The 26790-nt window shown below is 34.7% G+C and overlaps 1 protein-coding gene across 1 annotated transcript in view; it reads left to right on the top strand.

Moving 5' to 3' along the window:
* hcn1 (hyperpolarization activated cyclic nucleotide-gated potassium channel 1) overlaps window positions 1-25203 on the top strand; it is a 93455-nt gene extending 68252 nt beyond the window's left edge. The window contains exons 6-8 of the mRNA XM_088628910.1: window positions 2215-2455; window positions 7378-7542; window positions 20189-25203. Of these exons, the coding sequence (XP_088485036.1) occupies window positions 2215-2455; window positions 7378-7542; window positions 20189-21147 (1365 nt within the window). The 3' untranslated portion in view covers window positions 21148-25203. The remainder of the gene's footprint in view (window positions 1-2214; window positions 2456-7377; window positions 7543-20188) is intronic.
* The last annotated feature ends 1587 nt before the right edge of the window (window positions 25204-26790 follow it).

Below are 26790 nucleotides of genomic sequence, written 5' to 3'. Positions count from 1 at the left end.
TAATTAGAAGAAACTACATCTCTAGAATTTTGAGCAAACCCAAAATATAAAACTAATTACTAAAATTTGTTATGCAGAGTTTGTGCTATACTTATTGGCTTGTGGAATTTGGTGATGATTCTCATTAAGATGTGAGAAAGGAAAAATGTCTCCATTCAAAAACATATTATTATAAAGAATTGAAATTAAAGAAAAGGCAAATTATTTGAAGTGGTAATTATATACAGTAAAATGTAAAAAATAACATTTGATAAGATAACTTGTCACATCTGTCACATTTGATAAAAAAGTGGATAAGTAAAATTTATTTCAAGGGTGCATGATTATACGTATGTACCACAGGATTTACAACTTTAACATTTTGTTTTTTGCATATACAGGTGAGACTTTGTGTTACAAAACACAAAAAGACTAAAACAACACAATTTTCCACAATGGAAAGCAGATGGCAGGTTTATGAATAATCCCCTTACTCTAGTTTACAATATACATTTCTTATCAAGGTCGTGATAGTATTTAAGAACACCAGAATGGCTACAAATGTAAGAAGGTTATTTATTTCCTTTCTTTATTTTGTTCTGGTTTAATCACAGAAGCAGTAATGGTCTTATTAATGGGAACAAGTGCCACCTTCTTGGAAAGGAGCCAAATTAGAGTAGTCAGACATACTGTAAACTGCACAGGCGGAGAACTTGCAAACTTTACTCAAGGAAGGCAGCAGGAACCCAGGTCTCCAGCCCTGAAAGGCAGCTGTGCTAACCACAATACTACAGCGCAAATTATGTCAGTATTCTGTGATTTCTGAATGCTGCTCTGTAAAAATTGAAAATAAATTACCATCACTAAAATGCAGAAGAACCAGCTGTCATTCCAGTGCAATATTTAGCCATAAACAGGTGCACACCAATGAATGAACTTCTCTTTCTTTTTAATCAAAAGAAATAAGTCTTGCATTGCTTGTCTCTTCTCATTCCCCCCACTTTATTCACAAGATACTTTACACCAGACTGCAAATCTTGATAGAAGTGGTTTTGAACAAAAAAATGTATTATAAAAGTGCACTGCACTTAAATTCTGAATGCTTTAGTAAAATTAAATTAATGATGAAATCATAAATGGTACTTTATCACAGTTATTCTTGAAGTGCATGGTCTGCATCAAAGCATTGGACTTACCTACCTTGTTCAAAATGTCTCCTGGTTATTTTGTGCTGATTTTTCCTTGTGATTTTGGAAGAAAATATTCAAAATGAAATATTATTAAAGTAACTGTAAGGAGTTTATTTATCTTTTCTCGCTAAGTCAATATGTCAAAAGCATTACTAACAAATGAATAATTGTCTCCCGCTTGTGATACCCTAAGTGGCTGTTGGTGGTTCTCACTGTATTAAAAAAATTACCACTTCTTGAGATCTGAGGTGTTTCATCAAGTCCGATTATTTGTATTGTAGATCAAGCAAAAAATCTTTGCCTTGATTGTATCTGTTCTCAGGAGAATTATTATCTAACATACAAATTAAAAAAACAACTTGAAATTAGCATGAATTTTGTTTGAGGAATGAGGAATAGAAAGTAAGGTAATGAGTGACATCAGTATCTGATTTTAATTGACACTTACTGTACCATGTTTTGCCTTATTGTCTCTTCCTCATAAAAAATCAATAGACATGTTAGGAAAGAACCTAAATTTTCTTTGCATTTTGATTCTATTTTTTTCTTTTCCTTTGCTTACTAATATAACAAATATACTTATTTCAATTCTAATGGCAAGAGCTCCAGATAATATGTGTCATATTTCACAAATAAATGGATTAGCACTACCATGTGTCATTTCAAATCTGTGAATTACAAAACACATCAACCTTTTCAACATACTTTATTAATTCAATCCAGTACTTACTGTAGGATGGCAGGGTATTTTCTGGTAGGTCCAAAACCATATTTCTTTTTACTCTTCACACTGCATTAATAGTCAACCACTGCAATGTTTGTGTACAGTTGAATATTTAAGGAAGCTGGCATTCGTAAATATCTTTTTTAGAGAATTGGTTTTAGACCTGGTTCACATTAATTTAAAATCCACATTCAAGATTATACTAGGGATTGTAAAGGCCATCTCTTAATCTGTTTATTAAGGCTTGTGCAACAAGAAGGATTAAAGCAGACATTCATATGAAAGTGGAATACTCTAACCTGTTTTCTTTTATCTTTCCAGGAAATAGTTAACTTTAACTGCCGGAAACTAGTGGCAACTATGCCCTTGTTTGCGAATGCAGATCCCAACTTTGTGACAGGCATGCTCAGTAAGCTGAAGTTCGAGGTGTTCCAGCCCAATGATTACATCATACGAGAAGGCACTGTTGGAAAAAAGATGTATTTCATTCAACATGGAGTGGCCAGTGTGATCACAAAATTGAACAAAGAGATGAAGCTCACAGATGGCTCTTATTTTGGAGGTTTGTGAAATATTTGTGCTTCAACAAAAAATGTAAATGAATCAGGTCATGAAAAAAATAATTTATGCTTGCATTGTGAGCAAAAAAAATGGTGTTTCAATTATTTTGGTCACCCTTTTGGTCATGATTAGAAAGTCATATTTGTTTGAAGCTTTCACTTTATTTTAATTCTTTTATACACATAATTGAAAATTTTGCACTCTGTTGTCAGTAACATGATAAAGGTCAAGACTTGAAGTCAGAATGTAGATTAAGCTGAATACTTAGAAATAAATATATTGGAAGAAACAAGCCTTTTAGCTTAGAAACAATATGGAATATTCTTGTTTTGAGTTGCATACATAATCCACTTCTATACCCTTCTGAAGAAATATCAGGGGGATAGCATCAACATTAAGAAATTAATTTGATGTAGACTTTGTATACCTGTGGCTGTCACAATTCTGTCTTCTAAAAAATGCATTGCATTTGCTCTGTTGCGACACCTCCTGCACTTCATATGAGCTACTGATTGAGGACATAAAGTAGAACAGGATAACACCATGTTATCTTTAAGGAGTATGTTGAGAGTATTTTTCCTTCAGTGTTAAATTTGCTCCTCCTTTGTAGATACCAAATAAAACACAGCACAACCTTTGCTGGAGATTCTTTTTTAACCCTAATAATGTCTCTCAGAAATGTCAGCCTTCGTGTGTTGACCTCCCTTTAGAAAGCTAGGAACAAATCAACAGCCACCATTGTAAAAAAGGGCTTGTACATTCTACAGTTACTTGCCATTCATTCATACATTTTAGTTCATTATACTGTACATACATACTGTAGTGTATTAGTGACAATAATTTAAAAGTATTCACTTATTGATGTGGGTTAACATAAATGACTACAGACCTAGCGTTAAATCATGAAAGCCTGCCTTTTGACTTCTACTGAATATTTCCTGCAGAGTTACATTGGAAAACCTATTCAGAACTTAATTAGGTTTCGTAGAGAATCTTGGTTTCAATGCCTTCAGCGGCACTCTTCATGCTCACTAACTGAAGCAATCAAATTAGATACTGGTGGATACACCAGTGATTATACTGTATGTACTTGTAGACCAACGGCTAGGCCAAGACCACCTGAAAATAATTGCACTCTGAAGCATACATGACCTTTTGAAATTAGTCATGTAAAAAGCTGGTGAACAGACCTTCAAAAGCAAGTAGCCTGTCGTATTATGAAATCCCCAATCTGATGCTTTCAAAAAGGAAATCTTTACCCATGAAACACAATCACTATTTTGTTCTGCAATGTGTTTAGCATTTTTGTTTCTCATTTTATGACTCTGTCCTCAGTGACACCAAAAGGAAATTTAATTGAAATTAAACAAAGCCTATTTGAGGCATGAACAGGGTAGCTGCACTGCTATATAATGATGCCAACCAACCTGCTGCAATCAGCTCCCCATATGGTCTGTGATATTTTTACCCTTTGCATGAGTAAGGCATTAGGAGATCAGCTTTGACTTGGTAGCAGCTGGTAGTGAATAAAGCTGCACTCTCCTTTTACACCAAGTCACTCCCAGACACAAATCTGCAAGCTGCTGTCTCAGTCTGTAAGTAGATCCTATCCCAGAGTACTTAACAGAGAAAAACCCAGCACAGAAATGGGAACAGAATTTGCCAAGTGACAATTAAATGTTCAGATGATTAATTTTGTATATCTTTGATTTTGATTAAAAAATAGATGCATGATAATGGCTGTATTCAAGAGAGGGGTTGATTAAAGGTTTCATGTATGTAAAAATATATTCTCAGAAGTCTTATTCATCGATTATTTCATATTTTAACGTAAGACAGTCACATTATGATGTGCATTTATAAGCAGAAATGTAATGAGTAGCCATGAAACAAGAAATCATGAATTCTATTAAGTTAATGGGCATAATAGCTCTTCCTTGTCAATATTGTACAGCATATTTTTCATTTTGCATGAAACCTCCATCGTTTATTGCAGATGTCCTTCAAAAGCCTATGACTGTTTTTGTTCTTAATCGTCTTTGAGTTTTACAGTGGTATTTTATATCCTCTGGTGTTACATTATATTATATGCCCTTGAGTTTAATGAGACTTTTCACCCACCCACATTCAGTGAATTCCAAGGGCAGTCTACTCTGTTCAGGTTCAGAATAACAAGAGACAAGAGTAGCAATGACTCCGCCACACCCTTATGAACATTTATTACACTGTAATAAAACCTATATTTTCAGGAAGCTCTTAGGACAAAAGCACTTAAGACACAAACCTGAGATAAAACCAGCTCAGAGAAGGCCACCTCTTTGGGGATACCACAGCTTACAGAGTCACACCTGCACAAACTCCAACCCTGCAGCAGCTGGACTTCCCAAGAGTGGGAGGAGTCTCCTATTTACAGTATGTCATGTACTGTACCGGAGGCATGAATCTGGGGTCAAAGAGCTTCCCTTGCAAAGGAGAGACCCATTCGCTAAAGATCTATGAGCTCACCTAGGGGAGCCTGCACTCACCCCACCTCTCTCCCCGATGGGTGCTGAGTGAGCAGCTGTGTACCAACCGCTTCACATGCTGCCATCACGCCACAGCGGCTACGCCCACCAGTGCCCTTTCTCTCACACACAGAAACACGGCAAGGACCCACAGGAAAATGAGCAAGTACAAACAGTGCAGCAAGCATGACACATAAGAAAACTTTGTGTGGTTTTTAAGGCTTGTTTATTTATACAGTAGGTGTATTTTTCCAAAATATCACAGCAATATGCCTTGATTTTATTATGTCTTTCCATGTTTTTCAAATGTTCTCATTGGTACAGTATAATACTAGTGTTTGCTGAAAACATTCTTGGTTCATGGATGTATTAGGGCTATGCCAATTATGTACAGCATTTAAGATTGTGTCCTTTTAAATGTTTTATAGACTGGCATATTTGATTTCAAAGGGAATACCACTTTAAAACTGCATAATTAGGCACTGGTGTGTCTATCATCTGCCAGCTACGTTTGATTCAAAGTTAAATTATTTTATATTTTGCAATGATAAGCAGGTGTGTTTCATCTTGCTCCAGTTACAGTCACAGCTTTTAAATTGTAGCACAAAAACACTGATCATAATAGCCTACAGTAGATGTTTACATCTAGTGGGAGAAGTGCTTCACTAATTTGACATTTGCGCATTGTTCGAGATGTCATTATTATATTACAGTACATTAGTTTCTTAAAGACATTATACTGACATTTTAAAGACATTTTGCTGCATACTTCACTCTTTCAGTTTCTCCCATTACTCAATATTTAATTAACACAGTGTTCCCTCAGACACCTCTTTTTGCTATTATGATCTGTTAATATGTGCTAGAACTTCAAAGCTTTGCATGAAACTGGATTGACTTGGTTATCATTGGGTACTACAGAATTTATTGTACTTTGTAGTTTCTAATTTGAATTGAATGTGGCAAAGAGTTGAGGGACACAGCAGCATCAGTATGCAATTTAAATGCGCAACCATTTTGGAATTGCAATATGTCAATCAGAAAAAAATCAACTTATCTATTTGAGATCATAAACATTTTGGAACAAGCTGAGTGTTTAAGTAAGTCATTGTATATCATAGTATAGTCTAGTAATGCTTAGTAAGTCCATGGTAAAAGCATAGGACAGCAAATGAAAGTTAGGGCATGTAAAATGAGGTGGAAAACTATGGTAAAAATGTCATAAAAACAAGTGCACCATAAAAAGCTACAATGATCGAATTGTTTTTTTTGTTTAAAATGTTGGTACTAAGAACTTTGAAAAGCATTTGTGATGCAGTAATAACAGTGATGACAATAAAATAGTTACATTTTACTGTACAGACATTTACACTGTAAAATACTATACAATTAACAGTTTTTTTCCATGTTCTCATAATGCATGAGCTGTGAAGAGCTATTTTGTTATATTAGCTATACCAGTTAACCTAAACCTCAGACTATTTGATTAGACAGCAGTAAAGAAAACAAAATGTTTTCCTAAAACATTTTCTATGTTTATTATAAAAAATGAAATGGATAGATCACGTTCTGGTCATAAAGGAAACTCAGAAACTCATTTTCCATTAGCAGCAGGTTGCCTTAGGTCTTGACATGGTTCTATCTAGAAGCAGTCACAGCCCTTATGAACATAATGTACAGGTCATATGCAGGTTATTTTTGTAAAGGGATCCATCATTTAAGTGTATCTGCAACCTCTAAGTGCAGTTGAATGACATGCTCTGTCCTCTATATCTTGTCTAGAGAATGTAATCAGCTCTGGCTCATTTTTTTTTTAAATCCAGATATTATTCCTTAAACTGATGTTTAGGCATTTCATTTAAGCTCAGTTTCCAGTATATTGAGCTTCTGATTCAATAATGCATCAGATTTAGGTTGGCCATATCTCCCTACTGTATATCTAATACATACAGTATACATACTGTACTGTATAAACAAAGGGTAAAGTCAGTTATTTCGGTTGTTTTTACTCTTAATAGTTTTAGTAATTTACAGTTTAAAAGGAAAATCACTAGAGCAAGAAACAGCCTATGTCTATGTACGTATAATTGAAATGAAATTGTATTCAAGGGTCTTTCAACATTTCAGGATTTATTTCACTATCCCAGGCTCCTGTAGCCCTGTAAATTCCAGTTCTTGGAAGGTTCAGTATGAAGTATGACATACTGTATGAAGCAAAATAAATTGAGATGTTACCAATCCACCCTTGTTTACAGCGGTAAGGTTTTCATAAAAAACTGTATTAGGTATACTTTAATTGGTGGGCATCTAGAGAAACACCAGTATCCCAAATAGGTTTGGGGCTGTGCCCACTATATTCATAAGGCTTTCAGTTCTTCCTTCTCCTCACCATCCTCCTTTTTTATGTTTTCCTGAACAGAGATCTGCCTGCTTACCAAGGGGCGCCGTACAGCCAGCGTGAAAGCAGACACCTACTGCCGCTTATATTCTTTATCTGTGGACCACTTTAATGAGGTTCTTGAGGAATACCCAATGATGAGAAGGGCTTTTGAAACTGTGGCCATTGATAGGCTTGACCGTATTGGTAAGTAATCTTGTGTTATTTATTTGCCTTTAAAGGTATTTATCATTGCTTTGTTTTATGGCACCTGTCCTGAACTGTGCTGCATGCTCTATGCATTCTGCTTCATCTGGAGCAATAAAAAAAGATAAAATAAAAAATACAGTGCATGCTGCTCTCCAAAGAGGAAATCAGGTTGACTTTGGTTTCATGTTCATCCTGACTGACTTCATGGAGTTCATCAAAGTGTAACTCATTTGCATGTGCCTCAGCTTCATTCACCTGCACACCTGGGTATGAGCAGCAACCCCATTTGAGACAATATCTTGGATCTCATGACAAAGTAATGAGATAAAGGGAACAATGCCTCATTTCACTTAATTCCTGCAGTGAGGATCTCTCCCATTGTAATTTGTGGTTCTCCCTGACACCAAGTGCTTTTCAGGATTTTGTTTGATGTCTCTTTAGAAATCTGTAGTCTCCCATCTGTAGATGATAACCTAAGAGCATGAAAAACCATTATTAGGATTTTGGAGACAAAAGGGGCACATGTATATAAACAACCAGGGCATTTGGTCCTAAAGGAAACCTACTAAGGATATTTCAGCTATTACAGTTCATACCACAGTGTTTTTTTAAATGGACTTTCATATATGAAACAGAGAACATCAAGATTAAATATTCAGGCCTTGCTGGTAATCACATCCCTTAATGTGTTTTCAAAGCAAAGGAGTGGCAAGGTGTAGCTGTTGAGATTTAACTACACAGTTCTTTTCAGTTTTAAATGTTAATTCTGTTTTGTCCACCAGCTGCATAGAACTGAAGCTGATCTTAGTATGTCTGAATAAACACAACACCAGTTTGACAAGAAGACTGATTACCTGCTGTATACTTTCTCTGTAATGGCATATACAGTAGCTCTAAGATGTGCTATAGGGTTTCCACCTGGCCATATACTGTAATTCCAAGAAACTGTTTTCAAAGTTTCTCCTAAACTGGAAGTCATGGATGTGTGAATTGATTTTTAAACCCTGGCTGAAATGTTTCTACACCATCACTAACAGTCATGACAGTATATTAGACACAGGCAAATACTTTAGCATTTTAAATGTTGATTTAATTTACTTTTCTGTACCTACCCCGATTTTACATTTCCTGTTGCACTTAAAAATCAGCATGCATATTTTGCCCCCAAAGTCTAGACTGTTTTAGAATGAATGGAGAAGCATTGTATGTAGGACAGCATTGCCCTGTGTTTTACTTTTCAACATAAATGTCATCCTATTCGAGACATAGAAGTAAATGTTTTGTCTTGTCATTATAACATTGAGCAAACTAATTTTTACATGTACAGTACATTTAAGCCAGTGGTACTGTAAATTGCACTTCTAAATTTGATATTTACTTTCACTCTTGAGGTGAAAAAAGTGAATTTCTGAGACTGTTGAACAGGCTAGGCTAGGCCTGCTGAATATTGAAGATGAACCAAGGTTTCAGTACTATTTTCTGTCAAAATCTATATTACAATTCCCTCAAGTTCTTTGAGAGTTCCTTGCTTTTCACAAGTAAAAGTTAATTGTTTCTGCCACCGTGAAAAATAACACTCAAAAAGTTTGGCATCAGCTACAAAAAAAAACAATTCACTCAATGACACCACCTTCACAGTTGATAGGCAAAGGACTCAAAAGCATGAAGATTTGGCACAAAAAGTCTCTTGTTCAGACATTTGGAACCCACCTCATATTTAGACATAACTTTTATCAGTTATCATAATTAGACATAACTTTAATACTAATTATTTGATTTGGTCACTCTTTCTGATTTGGATTAGTGATTTTAATGCTTAATTAATGAGAGTTTTTAACTATTAACATTTTAAATAAAATAAGATGAATAGTAAAAGTGAGGGTTAATGAAAAAAGTACAGTACAGATTTATAGACATTATATACAGTATAAGGTTGTTATTGAATTTTAAGTAAAGACTTTGTGATGGTATGCATTCTCAAATTAATTGCAACAATATCAGTTTAACTAAGATTAAATACTTGATTTACTTTTCAGTTACATTAGGAGCAACTTTTAAAAGCTGTCCTTTTTCAATGCACCCTGGAATAACAAGGCCACAGGTGGCAACACCTAGTGTAAAATGCTTTTAATATTCTTTAAGCTTGTAGTTTCCTAGATATAGAAAGGCATAATTCTTTAATACAGCACGACAGTATCTATATTATTAGCCTCACTTCACTCCAAACAAAGGACTAAAATAACAATATAGTCATCATTCTAATATTGTTTTTTTAGATTACAGTAAATGGATGGAAAATTGGAATCACACCAGATATGGGCTCCTTAATTTTGTAGTCATAAAATTGTGTGATGTTTCAGGATTGAGTCCTTTTTTTGAGGAAGTATATGTAGTAACATGAGCAGTAGTATTCATTACAGCACTCTGACATCAGCAGTTATATTTTCCTACTTTTAGAAACAAAGGCTTATTTCTTTACACTGAAGAGAAGGCTCTTGTTTCTCAAACTTTGCTTCAGCCTATGAACCCATACAGTAGAATCCCTTAGCTTTCCCTGTTTGATCTGAAGAGTGATCACCACACTTTCTGTCACCTGCTGCCTTGGAAAGCACATGATACTTCAAATGATTCAGCAGTCGTTAGGTAAGCCTTTTTTACCTTAAGCTAGGTAAGAACCTGAGAAGGATGTGGCTTTGGAACATTATGAATGACGTTCTTCCTGCAGTGAACAGTGCAACTCTAAACTTGAAAAGTATTTTTATTTGTTGCTGCAATTTTGTAAATATGAGGTTTGTTTTTTCATCATGATAGTCTTTGTTTTTATTTTAGGAAAATGGTGGTATCTAATCGATTTTTCTCTATTGCAACTATGATATTTAGCCAACAACCTCACGTTTGCATGGACAGGCAAGAATATGATGCAGTTTAAAAGTACAATTATAAGAAAATAAAACAGCACAGTCAAATGTGTTCATGGACATGTACGAGCTATGTAATACGCTCTATTAAATTTTTTAAAAAGTCAGTTCTGTGAGTAGGACATCATTTTTTTTTCACATGCCTTGTAAATCTCCAGGAAGATACAACTATGGCGTAGTAGAATAAGGTTCCATCACCTATGCCCTTTGACAAGCAAGTTCATGGTTTACATTTGCCCTTTTTAGAAATTAACATACTCATTTACACATACCTGTTGCTATTACGATATTCCACATATGATCATTTTAACAGAAAATAACTTGGAAATAACACTTTTCAAAAAAGTGTTATGGATAAATTAATTCATTTTCTTCATGAATGGAAACAAATTAATAAAGGGGTTTGGTTTGTCTCATACAAGGGAGAAATAAATATATGCCATGGTCAGTGCCAGTTGTACTGTATATTGACTGCATTTGGTTTAGTGCTTGTCTGGTTAAAAATGTGAAGAACGTACCATGTATTGATACAAATAATATGTTGCACAATTTATTTATCTCTATTTAAAAATTATTTGACCAGGAATGCCTCTTGAGATGAGCACATCTCGTTTTCAAGGGTGTCCTGGGAGGACAGTAGGCAGCAGGTAAACATCTTATTCAAATTACAATATTCACAAAGGAGCATAATGTCTAAAACATTTTGAGAAGTGATTCTTCCCCCAAAAAACAACTGCTTTAACTGAAGCAATTTCTAAAACTATCAACACATCATTTGTTGAATGTTGACCAGCTCTCTGAAGTAGAGTCACCCCATCTCTTATGCATTTGCTTATACTGTATTTATGAATGATTGCCACATGAAAGAAGCATGTCAATGAAGATAAACGCTTTAAATGCCCCCATCATTTTTGACCTTCTCTCAATTTACCAATTTTCTTGAAACAGTTAAGCAAAAGCAAAATAACCATGTGATATAAAATAATAATATTGAAAAATATATTAAAAATGATCCTGAAAGTAGCTTATGCCATCAGAAATGCTCCATGATATTATTCCAAGTATGTGTTTTCTCTGACAGGGGATTCTGAAATGCAAGATTTGATAGCAATTGTGCTAATAAAATGGTGCATGACCATACAGTTTTGCTCATTCAGAAAATCACAAAATCATTGATTGGAGGAATCTTGTTTTAAGTGATCTGATGTGACCATATGATATGATGGCAATGAAGTGTCACCTTTAGAAGGAAGTGATGAATAAGAAATCAAAGGCACAGACTCATATATTATTAAAAGCTTTTAACGTTCTCCTGCCCTCCTTTTTATTGATCATAGTCACAGTTTATACCTATTAGTGGGAGGGATACCAAACATCAGGATAATCACCAATAGCAATGCCATTTAACGGGGAACATCTGGAGGGCAAATCTTAGTGAATGGCAATGTAGGTTGAGAAGTGGATACAACTTTAACATTGGCTTCCCACAGTAACGTCTTTTCTGAATACAATGAGTCATTGATGATTTTATTCTACATTTTACACTTATTTGTGTTTACTTTAGAAAGGAAGTTTTTATATTTACTGCTTTTTGTAGTTCTATCTTAATTTCTGTCTAAACCTAGATAAGGAAGAAAAGAAAATTATTTTTTACATAATCCGCTGCTAATCTTTTACTTGTTAGACATCTAAATTTAAATTCCAAATTTCTTACTCCAGGATGGGAGATTTAACACTTACATCTGTTTGTAAGAACAGGCAAATGTCACTTCCATTTTGTTTTGTTTTTTTGCCGTGTTAAGCAATTAGGTTTTTAAATTAGTTTAATATTTAAAAAATCATCACAAGCATTTAAGATGAAGTGTTCATACATTTATGCAAAGTAGAACTGTCTAAACAAAATCTTGCTTTCTCATTGGATCAAAACTCACCTTAACCTCAGGTGTACATCATACTTGTTTAAACAGATGGAAGAGTGAAGCCTAGAAAGTCAATTGCAGGTTTTAATCTCTCAGTTGTACAGTAAAAACACACTCAGTCTACTGTGTACTTCCTCCACTTTTGATGAATAAGTATCTACTGTACAATTTAAAAAGTAACTCTCAGATTTAGACTTATTTTACTTCAATGGAGGCAAGAGGTTAAGGGCTTTTACTCTTTTGTTACTCAAATGTAGTCTGCCTCTGTTTCTCTTCTCTTACCTTTTAGTAAAAGACACCATACAGCTAAAATAAAGTTTTTAACACACTATTGTTGAACTAAACTTTGCACTGTGATTAGAGATGTATAAGGTGTTAAATGTGAAAAGCTATCCTTCCTATGCTACAATTACCAGAAACTGAAATCAAGGATAGGATTGATTTGGGATCAAGTCCTAGACTTTGGTAGATGGACTTTTGCAAGATATTTCAGAATCTTACAAGAAACCGGCACGCAACCTCAATCATGTATGACCTCCACAAAGTGTGTGATTTAATCAGGATGACACCTCTTTGCATTATGTTTTGAAGATTTCAGTGAATTACAAGAACAATCCCTTTTTTTAGGAATAGTGCCAGCACTGAGGACAAATGAGCAACAAATTGTGGTATCTTTAGTTTAGCATCATGGCGCTCTGAATCATACTGTAATATTTAATCAAGTTTAAAGAGCCATTAAATTATGAACTTTATTCAGTAATTAAAACATCAATATCTCAGAAAACTGTTGTCTCCACTGATATACTGTAAATCACAAAATGCACCTTTAGAAAAATAATAATTGTATATATATAGAAGTTTTCTTCCTAAAGGAGTGCAATCCTAGGTATGGGATGGGACAGACTTCATCCTCTACTGAGGTACAGCTCCCACCCAGATGACATTTGATATGTAGTGGCCATTATTCGTCAACAATACCACTACACAGCAGGTTAGGTGAATAAATGAGAAACTGCTTTGTTAATTGAACTAATGGCGAAATTAATATAGGCTGAAATGTACAAGACTAGAGCAGAACTTAAGCAGGCCATTGGGGTTCTATTCCCACTATTACAAATGGTTCCATAGGAACTTTAATGGCAAAGTAGTCAGAACCTTGCATTCAAAGGACAGTATCTCCTACAGCACTGTGTCATCTTTCACCTTACTGGGACATTAGTGTAAAATTATTAGCACAGAGGGAAGAGTGCCACTACAGGTGCAGAACCATTACTTACTGTACAGCAGCAACTTGGTGTCCCATCCCACTACTAGCCAGTGCCACCCAGCCTTTATGGGCAGTAGGTTCTGAAATCTGACAAGGTCAAACTAAAAATTAGTAACACTGCTGTTATTCATCATTGGGGTCTTGCTCTACACAACAACTCAAAACCTAGAAGAGCTTAAGCTTAAACTGGAGGTGTGTGCAACTTGGTCATTGCTGCAAGGGTTGGACATACTGTACACTTGGCAGAATATGTTGACTTTTTAGCGAAACCTTGGCTAGGTGCTCAAACAGTAAGCGAATGAAATTGAATTAGAATTTTGGAATTTAAATTAGAGCTTGCAAGTGTTATTACATTATAGTATATTACAACTGAAACTAAAAAAACAGCTATGTTTGCATTTGCTAATTTGTATTCCATGTAGAAAAAAACACAGCATTACAACTGTATACACCAATATTTGTATTACCATTGAAAGGGTAAAAATGTAATTGTAAGTGTCTAATAAAAACATCACATTAATTAAAATATTGTTTTATGAATTATTTGGGACATACTATATTTAATAGAAGGTTTGTGGAATATGGAATAGGAGGTTTTCCACAAATTAACACTTTTTTATTCATTTAGCTACTTTAGAACAATCCAAATGGTTCACTTGTAGACCATGTAGGTGCCTGAGATCCCAGAAAATGCAAATAATGCATCCACAAATTTCTTGAGCTTCGTACTCTTCAGATTTATAGGAAGTAAGGAGAATAAGTACATTAAAAGTCTTTCTACATTTTTTCTTTTCTACCTTTATGAGAAATACTGTATGTCTGCATTTAACTCAGTAGTTAAATATATATTGAAAATTTCAGTGTGGTACAGTGGTACAGTGTGGTACAGCATATTGACATAGAAATAGATTATACGTTTTTGTATTTCACTGTCTCTGACAGAATACTTCATTATTTTTCATGTTTTCACCTTTTTTATGTTGGTAGTGATTAGAAATAAACTGTTAGGTAATAAGCCTTTTAACAGATTAGCAATGTGGTACTGAACAGAAAATGTTTTTATATAAGTAAGGAAATAAAGTTTGAAATTAAAGAAAAAAAAACTGCTGGTCAACACAAAGCAGGGATTGTGACTCAGTTCAAATATGATTATATACAAAATAATAAATATAGCCTGTGACAGAACAAATACAGTAAGCACTGCTGTAGGATACTGTTCACTTGTTGCTTTCAAGGCAGAGATGTTGTGAAATAAGTCACTGTTCTCCTTGCTGAGTGAGCAACAAGAGGCAGCTAAGACAAATATTAATTAATAAGTCATAACCTGACATATAGCACAACAAGCTTTTTTCAAAGTACAAAGATAAGCAAGGATATATGATCAAGAGAATGGGGCAAAGACTGAGTGAGCAGTGGGGAATTAAATTTGCATTGCAAGGTGCTCTTCAGCTTTTTAACAGCTCTTCTAGTGGGCACTGAGTTGTTTTAAAAGCAAGATTAAAAGTTGAACTTTATGGAGATATCGTTAAAATTGCTGTAAAAGCGCTGTGTAATTTTAATGGCTTGATGTTTGTGGTCTGGGTGTCAATGTTCTTTCACTCGTGACTCCTTACAGACTGATCTTTTAATTGCAAGTCTCTTTAACACAAGACAAAATACTAGGGGCTGCCCAGTACACTTCAAAATGCACATTACTCAATGCCACACTACAATAGCATGTAGTGTTCTCCATATAGTAAGTATTCGGGCAGTGAAGTCAAAAATACTATTTTGGTTGTGTACACAAGCAAATTAGATTTCAGATGAAAAGATGAATAAGAGACAAAACTACAGGGTCTTTTATTTTTGGGTATCTCTGTGCTTACATGTTGTACCATTGTAGAATAATAGCACTTTTGTGTTCAATCTCCTCATTTCAGGTGAGCATAAGTAATAGGACAATTGGCTGCCAGATGTTTCTTATTAGTCAGGAGTTTCCTGTTGCATTGATTATGCAGACATAAAAGAGTTGTGAATGTGTAGTGTGGATTTAGCCTTTGCTCTTCCCTTTGGTGTCTACCTTTGGAGTCAGTAGGCTTAAACCAACCTGATGACTAGAGAACCATCTATGATAGAGAAGCAAGCAATTTGGATTCTGAAAGAAAATAATTAAAACAGAACCATAACACAGAAGTGAGCAACAGCAACAACCGGTTAGGTTGAGGACAACATCTGTAGTTGATGACAGAAAAATGATCAGAGCTGTGAAGAAAAACTGTAAAACAACTGTTGCTTAAGTTACCAACAACCTCCTCAGTGCAGGGGTGAAGGTATCTAAATCTACTGTTCTCCAAAGCTTTTGACAGTAGAAATATAAAGGTGACACTGTGAGATGTAAACCTCTAATTGGCACCAAAAATAGAAAGGCCAGATGACACTTTTCTAAAAAGTAGAGAGATGAGCCAGTAGGGTTCTAGAACAAAGTGTTATGGACAGATGAGATAAAATATAAACCTCTACCAAAGTGATGGCAAGGTGAAAGTGTGTGGGAGGGAGTGAACCGCAGGTGATCCAAGGCATACCATATCTGTGAAACATGGTGGAGGTACTGTAGTGTCATGGCTTGGGCACTGAAACTGCCTCACTCATCTTTATTAATGATGTAACTAATTATTGCAGCAGCAGAATGATTTCTGAAGTGTTCTGAAACATCTTGTCTGCCTATGTACAAGAAAATGTCTGCAGACTCATGTTCCGTCACTTTATCATGCAGCAAGACAAGGCTTGGACTTATATCCAATTGAGTATAAATTGCATTTGCTGAAAAGGAGAATTAAGTCAGAAACCCTTCCAAAACAAACAACTGAAAATGGCTGCAGTAAAGGCTTGGCAAAGTATTTCTAAAGAACAAATCAAGTGTTTGATTAAGTGAATGGGTTGCAGACTTAATGCAGTTATTGGGTACAAAGCATTTGCAACCAATTAGTAAGTTTTAAACTACTTTAATTTACTTTAATTTGTCCCAATAATTACTCTCTCCTAAAATGGGGGGCTGGAACACAAAAATAGTATTTTTCTAAAACATTAAAGCATACAGTATATGGACAGAAATACCCAGAAATAAAAGGTGACGTTCTGTACTTTTGCCTCATTCATCTTGTCATCTCAAATCCAAATTGCTTGAGTATTCAGCAACAATTTTTATTTTGACTTCACTGTCCCAAAACATACAGAATAGAGGGCACTGTAGCTCAAGATCATTGGCTGGAACTGAACAATAAGAACAATAAGATATCCCCAGACTTTTCTTGATTTTGTGGGACAGCAGCACCTTGAATATCAAATCATATCACCTGTTGCCCCTTCACATCAGTGGTTAATACTGTATGTCACATACATATGTCATGAAATAAAGTCCATTAACAGTATTACAGGAAGAGTATTTGTTTTATGAAACTGTGTTTGGGCGAAATTAGATTTTATTTTACTCCGATTAAGTTAGAAACTAAAGGTTAGTAAACTAAATTGTTTTTGAGAGATTATAGGATTAAAACTTCAAAGAGCCTAGAGTCAATTATTCTTCCTACCTGGTACCATTATATGGCACCATAAGAGTCTTGCAACATGAGAGTCAGCTCAGGGGGGAATAAAGATGCTCTGTGAGAAATTGCCTTCATGCTGAAATGTGTTGGTTAAGGGTAAAATTATTTTCTTTTGTAATGTTCTTAACAAGCATTACTTGTAAGATGAAAGCTGAATAATTAAAATGAATGTTGCAAGTCGCAGCAGCTGTTTAGTACTATCCAGCTAAACCCCAAGTCTCACTCAGTTTGTGAGTAAAGAACATTTTTGGTCCCTTGTAATGCTCTGTGTTGTTGCTATGGAAGGACATTCAAACATTATTGAACCAAAATTTTAAAGTTTCACAATAATAACAATTAAAACTATAATGAAGTTTGCCACATAATTAGAACCAATCAAATCACCAATGTGTATACATGTATACCACTTAATTTATAAGCAGTCTTAAGTAATCATATAACCAATTTATAAAAACAACTGTACATAATAGTCTTAATAGCATTTGTTATACTTTATTACCACTTTACCAGAAGATATAACAGGTACATAAAGTATTTATGATGGCCCTAGCCCAAATATTACACAAAGACATGCTATGAATTTGTGTGTTACAAATTATATGTATCATTATGAAAATGTACTGTACAGTATGTATCTGTTCTTTCTTTTGGAACAACAGTCATGAAAATGTTGCGGTACAGTACCATTATACCACTAAACATTGCCTCTGTTAAGGTGTTATCATGCTGCATATTATTAAGACCTCATTTTTATTTATTTTTATTACATTGCTGTTCTTCAATCCCTGTGACATGGAGCATAACAGTTGCAAGATTTTGAATTAGCCATCTGTCATGTCTGCATGTAGTATTGCAGGACACTGCAGGAGAAGACCTAGAAAACTGCAAGATTCCTCATTGAAACAGGCAAAGGCAAAAGCATTTTTAACAGTCCTTATCCCAAGGATTTTCCTTTATGTAGTATGTTTGTCTAATTGTATTAAGAGGTCTGCTAGAAATATTTCCCATGTACAAAATCAGTAACTTAAGTAACATATACAGTACAGCCATAACCCTGCAATGTAATGTTAGTTAAAAAGGTCAAGTTAGTAAAATAGGTCAGTCCTCTAAAAATGTGACATAACATGGCGTAGTTAGATAAGGCGCAATTTGGGCTAACTTGTTTTCCTTTATTGTACATAAATCCAGACTCAAACTCATTAGAAAAAGGGCTAAACCAAGCTATATCAGATTTACATGTTTAATGTAAGCATACTTCAGGACAGTGTTGGCAATAACACAGATTAACTAGTCTTCTTAGGAGGACATAAGATGTCATTCAGTACATTTTGCCCACTTGACTGTTGCCATTGTGCCATAGTAATTGGTTTTTACTCCAGCATTTTCCTAACTTGAATTTTTGTACTGTACAGTATATACTAGTTTCCTGTTTGTGGATCGAAATTCAATAGATTATCCCTGGCACAATGACAGCTGTTGTGTTCTCAGAACATCTAATTCCTTCTTAGAAAGGTGCTAAGCTAACAATTGAATTACCTAACTTTGCCTAACAGATCAGAGTAGTAACATAAAGATATTTTCTTGTTTGCAGTTAAATGATGTGGGATCCATATTAAACACCCATGTATTCAACATGAAAGTAGGAGGGTCCGAATATTTAATGTTACTTCAACACCCTTTGTGTATGCTGTTTAGAGTTTTCGACTCTTAAATTAACCATCACATCCATATTTGCAGTTTGATTTATAGAAATGATTAATGTGCCTACTGTAGAGAGAACTTTTACACTGCTTTTTCTAACCACTACTTCAAACTGCTGCATAACAAACATTACTGTCTTTCTATAAAAAAGGACTATAGTTTATGCTGACTCACTTTTTTATTAGGACCTGCTGTGCACATCCTGGGTAATGGTGATACTCCTTAAAACTAATCCTAAAAAGACTATTAGGAGGCTAGGATTAAAGCCCTCTTTATAGGCTGAGTGACTTCATGTTACTTTCATCTTCTGTCTACTGTGACATACAGTAACACCAGCAGATCAATTGTTTTTACATTGGCAGACAGCAGATGTTTATCCTTTCAACTTCTGCCGGTTACACAATAGAGAAAAAATAATTAACTGTAGCTATATACTGTAAGGCTTTTTTGTCCTATGGATGACTTGATGTGTCTTTTCTGATTTTTGGAGGATTAACACGGTATAGTTACTGTATATTGCCATCTCTTTTTTGTGGGCTGCAAGTCCTCTAGTTTCATTTATAAGGAGTTTGACCGCTGTTATTTTGTAGGTATCACTGAGTTGGGACTTGGAAAGTATAAGTAAAAAAACGTCTGCCCACCCCTGGTTTAGCCCGTATAAGTGCAAATTATAGTGGCACTAATTATATTAATTAAAAGATACTCAAGATGCATTTAAAGTTTTGCATGTCATAGAAGATTAGTGCATTGTGTTATCATCCTGTTTAGACAAATTAGCAAGGATTTAAAGTAGTTTCACATTGTATTCATTCAGTTCATTCAATTCTAAGGCATTGTTTAAAACTCTATCCTGTCTCAGAGTTATTAGGGGACCACTTAAAGCCTTCTCCATTTTAAAATGTTAAGGCATCTTAAGTCTGTGTATTTCTATGTGCATATGTCTCATTATAGAAACAGAGATTTTATTTCTGCAATTGAAAATACATTTGATTGTTGCTTATTAGTTTTCAGGATACTATTTAATACATTTTAGATGCTTCCAATGGTAGGTATATTTCCAAATACTGTATATACGTATACTGTACATATGTATATACAGTATCTAAGGCTTTGATAATTACCGTTTCTAGTTTTTACATGGGTATTCCCATCCTTTCCCCTTTGCCTTCCCTTTTCCCACATTTCAAATCACTTGACTGATTTTCTTTCCGGTAGCTTTCACCTAAAACAGTCTTTTCCTGTTTCAATTTTCAACAGGGAAGAAGAACTCCCTTCTGCTTCAGAAGTTCCAGAAAGACCTGAATGCTGGCGTCTTCAACACACAGGAGAACGAGATCCTGAAGCAGATTATCAGGCAGGACAGGGAGATGGTGATGATGGTGGATCGCAAGCCATCAGTCACAGGGATGAATTCCACCCCGATCTCTGGAAACTCCATCATTAACTCTCCCGGTCAGCTGCCATACACCGCTGCCCTCAGCAACTCCCAATTCCAGCAGTCTGCACCATTAACCTACAGTACACCTTCCACAATGGTACCAAGGGTCCTGTCGGGTCCTCCACAACCTGCCTATGCTGTGCCAAGTATGTCACATGGCAACCTGAATTCTTCCTCCCCCAGCCCCCAAACATCCCTGCAGCAGCAGCAAGGTGCCATCATGTCACCTTGCTCCTTCACTACTGCCGTATGCAGCCCACCAGTTCAAAGTCCTCTGGCAGGCCGAACTTTCCAATATGGTTCCCCAACAGCGTCGCAGCTGTCTCTCATCCAGCAGTCGCTGCCTCCGCCTCCAATGCAGCAGCAGCAGCAACAGCAAAAAGTACCTTCACCGCAGAGAAGCGACATACACAAGAGCACCCAGGCGCTGCACTCCGGTAGCCTGAGCCGAGAAGTGAGGCCTCTCTCTGCCTCCCAGCCTTCACTGCCCCATGAGACCTCCTTGCTCTCCAGACCGCACCCGACTTCAGGAGAGTCCTTGGCCTCCATCCCCCCGCCAGTGTCAGCAGTGCAAGGGACAGGCCTGCAGAGTGGCATCCGAACCACTGTCCCACAGAGAGTGACTCTCTTTCGACAGATGTCTTCGGGGGCTTTGCCTCCTGTCCGTGCCCCCCCTGCATCCCAGCACAGGGATTCTCTGGGCTCCAGAAGAGAATCAACAGTCTTAAGTAGTACAGAGACAGACCAAGACAAGTTACGTTTTGCATCAAATTTATGATTCCCTCTGACTTTTTTTTTAAACTTTAATTTATTTTTATTGAAACAGGACACTTTAAGTAAAAGAAAAAAATGGAGAGTATTTTTGTTTTCTCAAAGTTATTTGAAAAAAAAAAACAACTGATAGATCGCCTGTACAGACTGCCCTTGTATTATATTTTAGTCACGTTCTCCTTCAACTCAAGAATGTATATGATACAACTACAGTACATATGGGTACATCCAGCTAGAATACTTGGAGCTGACTACTATTAAACTTCATTGTAAACACTAGTCTTCCTTTATTATGTTTTCTTAAGTATATGAAGAATATTTTCTGTTTTGGTTGTCTTTTTGTTTTATAACCGGAATGCAACATGAACCCTAGCCCTTGACTGGAAATTATCTTTCTTTTTCATGGATCAGAAAACAAAAAAAGACAATTCCTCAAGTGCAGCATCAATGCCATCACTGTGGAAAATAAAAAAAATGAAAATGAAAACTGTGTATACCTACTAAAGTAGCTTACTTTTCAAATCTGAAAAATTTTGTTGAAACTATTAAAGTAGATTAAATTGTTAGATGTTCAATGACTTTCTGCAATACTTCTATAGAAGTACAGTCCTTGAATACTGGTTAATTAAGACCATGGCAGTGTTATGGGTCCAAAGGGAATAAAGGATATATTTGCTGCTTTTTTTTAGAAAAGGATGACGTTCGTCTGAGAGTAAGATGGATGATACTCTTTTTCTAATATGAATTTCAGAAAAAGATGGACATTAATGTTGCTTAATAAATATGTGTACATTTATAATATTTATAAACTGAAAAATATCACCATTATGCAATAGACTGTGATATAAAAATGAACTATATGTGTGTTGTAAATAATTTTGTAGGTGTAGTATTTCCTGATACTGTGTGGTGCATTCTCAGTCATGGCAATGTCTTATTTTAATCAAGAACATGGTATCATCTATAAAAGACACATATATGTATATATGTAAAGTTTTAAATAAATAGGATATTAAAAATATGGGTAGAGGATTAACAGCAAAACACTCAGACATAATCAGGGATTAGTAAACCTTAATGCAATTGTTGGCATCCTTAAAGAGACGACACAGGTCAAGAAAAAAATAATTATACTGAGAAAATCTGGCTACTTCTATTTTTTGTATTTGGCAATGGGTGATACATAATAGTTCAAAGGAAAAAATCAATTTCCCAGCAAGTAAAGGCTCAAGAGCATTAGTTTAAAGTATAGAGCACTTTATGTGTTTTTATCTTGTTTAAATTGTTGTGAGAGCAGTAGGTTACTATTGTCCCATTGGAAAAAGAGGCTGCATACAAATGGAAACAAATAATATTACTAGGCAACATTAAGGGAGGCTAAAACACCAGAAACATTCATTCATACAGTACTTCCATCAGAATTACTGTCTTTAAAGTTCTGTTGCTTCCATAGAACTGGGCATCTGTCCCTTAGTTTAAAATAAAACAAAAAAAATTGCATTGCAACTACAATAAATGCATATACTGCAAAGAAAAGTCTGCAATAAATAGGAGCTCTACAATAAAAAGGAATGTGAAGTGGAATTAGCCACTTATTGAGCCAGTAAAAATGTTGCCTTCTGTGCCCCCAGGCTGCCAAAAAGCGATGCATATTGATCATGTGTCTTGCAGTATTCAGAGATACACAAACACATGGATGTCCTGGCATGGTTTCCTTTGATGTAGTGCAGCCTAGACATTTTGAACCAGTATTAAAATTTTTAAGCTGTTTTCTTGTTATACAGGTATGGTATTTAATACACTGTTAAAAGATATTATTTCATTTGAAATAAAATTATGTATAACAGCTTTTAATGTAAAATGCTTTGTAATGGATACTTTTCTTGGAAGACAAACACAAGAGATTATATTTCAAGTTCATATTTATTTTCACTCAGCTTCAGAAAGGTAGTATGATAATGTTATCTGAAAGACTAAGACAATTCAATGGAAAAACAACAATAACAAAAACAGTAAGAGAAAGTAATTGTGTCTCTACCACTGTCAAGAAATCATACATTATGCGAGATAATAAGATACAAGTTATTTTTTTCTTTAGGTTGGTTTTTGGTTTATCAGTTATAGCACAGTGTGTTCTGCTCAATACTTGTCATCCTGAATATTCAGGCATTTAAAGGGCATTAATTCAGTTCACTATATCAATTCAGCATTTACTGTTTATAATATTGCTGTTAGCAGTGGTAAAAACAATAGCAATAGAAGTTATGTTTTCAATAATGCATGTAAAAGTTTATCTTGTATGCTATATTTTTGTTGTTTGAAAGGATTTACAAAAGTCTTCTAAACTGGGATGTCAAAACATGATGCACCAAATTTGTATTCCACGGTTTGGATGTACAGTACAAAAGTTGAGATGCTAAATTGTGACATATAGAGAATGTAAGAAAGGGACCAATTGGGAATTATAGATCTATTTGTATATTTCAGATGCCTGGCAATACTGTCGCTCTTTTTTTTTTTAAATGCATTATGCACACTAACTGAAACTGCTACTCAAATCATAGTCTCAGGAACAAATTAAGCTGGTTTGCATTAAGGTTTCTGTCTCTTTTTTCTGGTTATCTATAATTGAAACTTCAGATTTCATCTACATATTCTGTCAGACAGTCCTACCTAAAGCATGCATTGTCACAAGCAGCCCGTAAATGTTATTTGTTTTAAATACTTAAATGAAAATACTATTTAAAATACTATTAATATTAAGTGTATTGTGAGATTACATTTTGTTCATTGTCTGCCTAGACTTTACATATGTGTGTCTGCAGCATCTAATTTTCATAAAGGACATTCTTAAGTATTTGTGCCTAAACTATAGCCATGTTTCATTCTTTGTTGCTATATGTATATGTATGTATGCATATATATATATGCATATATAATATGGATGTAAGTTTTGTTCAATGTTTGGAAGAGAAGATCATGACTGTGTTGAAGAAAGCCAAATGAACTATGATGTTAAAACGGATTTCTATGGTTGAATCTTTGGATGCAGAGTGTGGCTCTATCTGTAAAAGACTTTCTTACTTCTGATATTGCATAGGAAATTATTAGGCAGTATAAGAAGATTTCCTTAGAATGGTGATATTATCAGGAAGATGAGACATCTTAGTAATTTAGAGCACCTTTTCTAAATAAAATTAGCCACTTATGTTTGATTGAATATATTGTTGTGTGGAATGAAACTGGCCAAAGCAAACTATTCAGAATAATTTTATTTATTTAAAATTGCACTTTCTGATATGAAGCAGATCTATTATCTGGATTTTCAAGGTTGTAATGCTATTAAGAACGCTGTATCTTATAGTATAAAATGTTTCTGACCCTCCGTGGATCAAATGTGCAACAGAAAGCTCTTTCTGGTTTTATGTTGTAGTGTATTAGAAACAGTATACTGTACTGTGCAACCTACTGTATATCCATATGGCAGTGACATCCATATGCTCTTTGATATTTGCCTTTTCAGAAGAAAGTTTCCCACTGCTTTGTTTTTCTCACTATTATGACCACATAACAAGCATTCTGATATGGGCATTAAGTGAATATAATTGAGGGAAAGGAATAGTATGAAAACATTCAATAAACCAGCACATTGTATTTATATATTTTTTTAATTTTCAAATGTATATAGAAAGAACAAAGGCAACGCTTACACAACAAAGCAAAACTTTGGTTTAAGACTTTTACAATACAGGTACAAATTACCAGAAAATAAAAATAATTAATGTTTAGTAATATGTATGTATTGGAAAGGACACAGTCATTTTAAAGCTACATATGCTTATTAATTCCACTGTCATATTATACTTACAATCGTTCTTGTAAAACAAGGTTTGGTTAATGAATTGGTAGTTGGAAGCCTGGTACAACAGAAGGAAAGATTAATGTATTCTTTCTTAAACTACATGCTGACAGTGTTTGTCTCTTTTTTTTTCTTTTTTTTTTTGGTTTCTAAATAATAAATATTTAAAAATCTAGAAAAAAATAAAAGAAATATTGTCAACTACTACCGAAGGGTGTTTTTTTTAAAGATATATGAATTTAGGAGCAAATTTCTTTCATGAATTCTTTCATGAGATGGGAAGTTGTTTGAAATTATGGAAGCACAACTAGTGTTATTAAATATGACACCATAAGGTGATAATAATGTCATCTGTGATAAAGATGACATCATGAATGTAAAAGTGTAGTAATCTGCTATACAAAATCATGATTCCACAGTATCTTGCACCACAAACCTTTTGACAAAAGACAACATAATAGAGGACTGGAAGAGCAAGTTTGTAAGTAACAGCAATTGAACAATTATGTTGGACTTTGAGTAACACCCTTCAATCTGTTGCTGAATTTGCTGTTGCTGGTCCGTACATGTTTTGAAGTGGAGTATGAATTTCGAAAGATAATTCATGTACTAAATTGGTACTTTTAACTTTGAAATTTAAAGTACCTTACTGTCCTTAAAGTAATTGTTGTTGTGATGGACGTTCTGTTCATTTCCAGAACTCTTTATTCATTTATATTACTTTATCAGGTAGGGCAATTCAGAAGAAATTCTCATGTACAAAGATGACCTGGAGACCCATTTATATAACAGTACATTTGCTGGAACAATCTGAATTAAGTACCTTGCTCAAGTGTACAACAACAGCAATCTACTGTACATTGGGCTTAAACCTATGATCCTCCATTCAAGAGCCCTAAATGCTTCTCAAAGCAGCTACTTTAATGGAGTTCTTAACTGAAGTTTGGGAGTGATGACAACTACTGTAGGTTACTTTTGCCCCATTTGTTCTAAATAATAAAAATTCCCAATGTCATATTACAAAGGTTATATAGTATCATATGCAAATTCCTCTCTTTTCATCTCATGCAACCCTCCTTCATCTCATGTCTACCTTTGCAGTTCCCTATTGGTTAACTTCTCACTCTGCATGAGGGTCCCAACCCCAAGCTTCAGAGTTAAGCCAATCTCACTGTACTTGAATCCTCAATATACTGTACCTCCACAAATGCAACTAAGTCTTGGCTGTCATCACTCCTTGTAAAACATGTGTAAGACTCTCTAAAGTATCTCTAAATGGCATCCAATTCATTTAGAATAATATGCATTAGTAATTTTGATGCCCCATCAAATAAAAATGGAAGTAAACTAGAGATATCTCAAAGTAAAGAAAGTATTGTCAAGTACTGGCATTTCTTAAAATTAAGAAGTCATCTTAAATATTTTGAAACTTCATTGCAGTTTAATTTTGTTTTAACAAAAGACATCTTAAATATTTAGAAACCAGATTGCAGTTTAATTTTGTTTTAACAAAATTCTCCAACTTATTTCAAAATATTTCAGATTAATTTGCTCAATATTTTATGATTTCTTCTTTTTCATTAGTATCTCATTCAGTATTGCATTAAAAATCATATTTGCACAATAAATGTTTCAAGAGGCTAATTCAATGTTGTTTGGGTTGTTGATAAATTTACTGTATGTGTCAGATCATACAGTAAATAGGCACTGAATTAGTAAAACATATAGTTATTTTGTTTGTTGTTCTGTTTGCTATATATTGTAGTGCTTTCGGGTTCACGTGGGTATGCG

Source organism: Lepisosteus platostomus, chromosome 4 (genome assembly GCF_059453375.1).
Source record: "Lepisosteus platostomus isolate fLepPlt1 chromosome 4, fLepPlt1.hap1, whole genome shotgun sequence".
NCBI lineage: Eukaryota > Metazoa > Chordata > Actinopteri > Semionotiformes > Lepisosteidae > Lepisosteus > Lepisosteus platostomus.
This window is presented reverse-complemented; position numbering and strand designations above follow the sequence as displayed.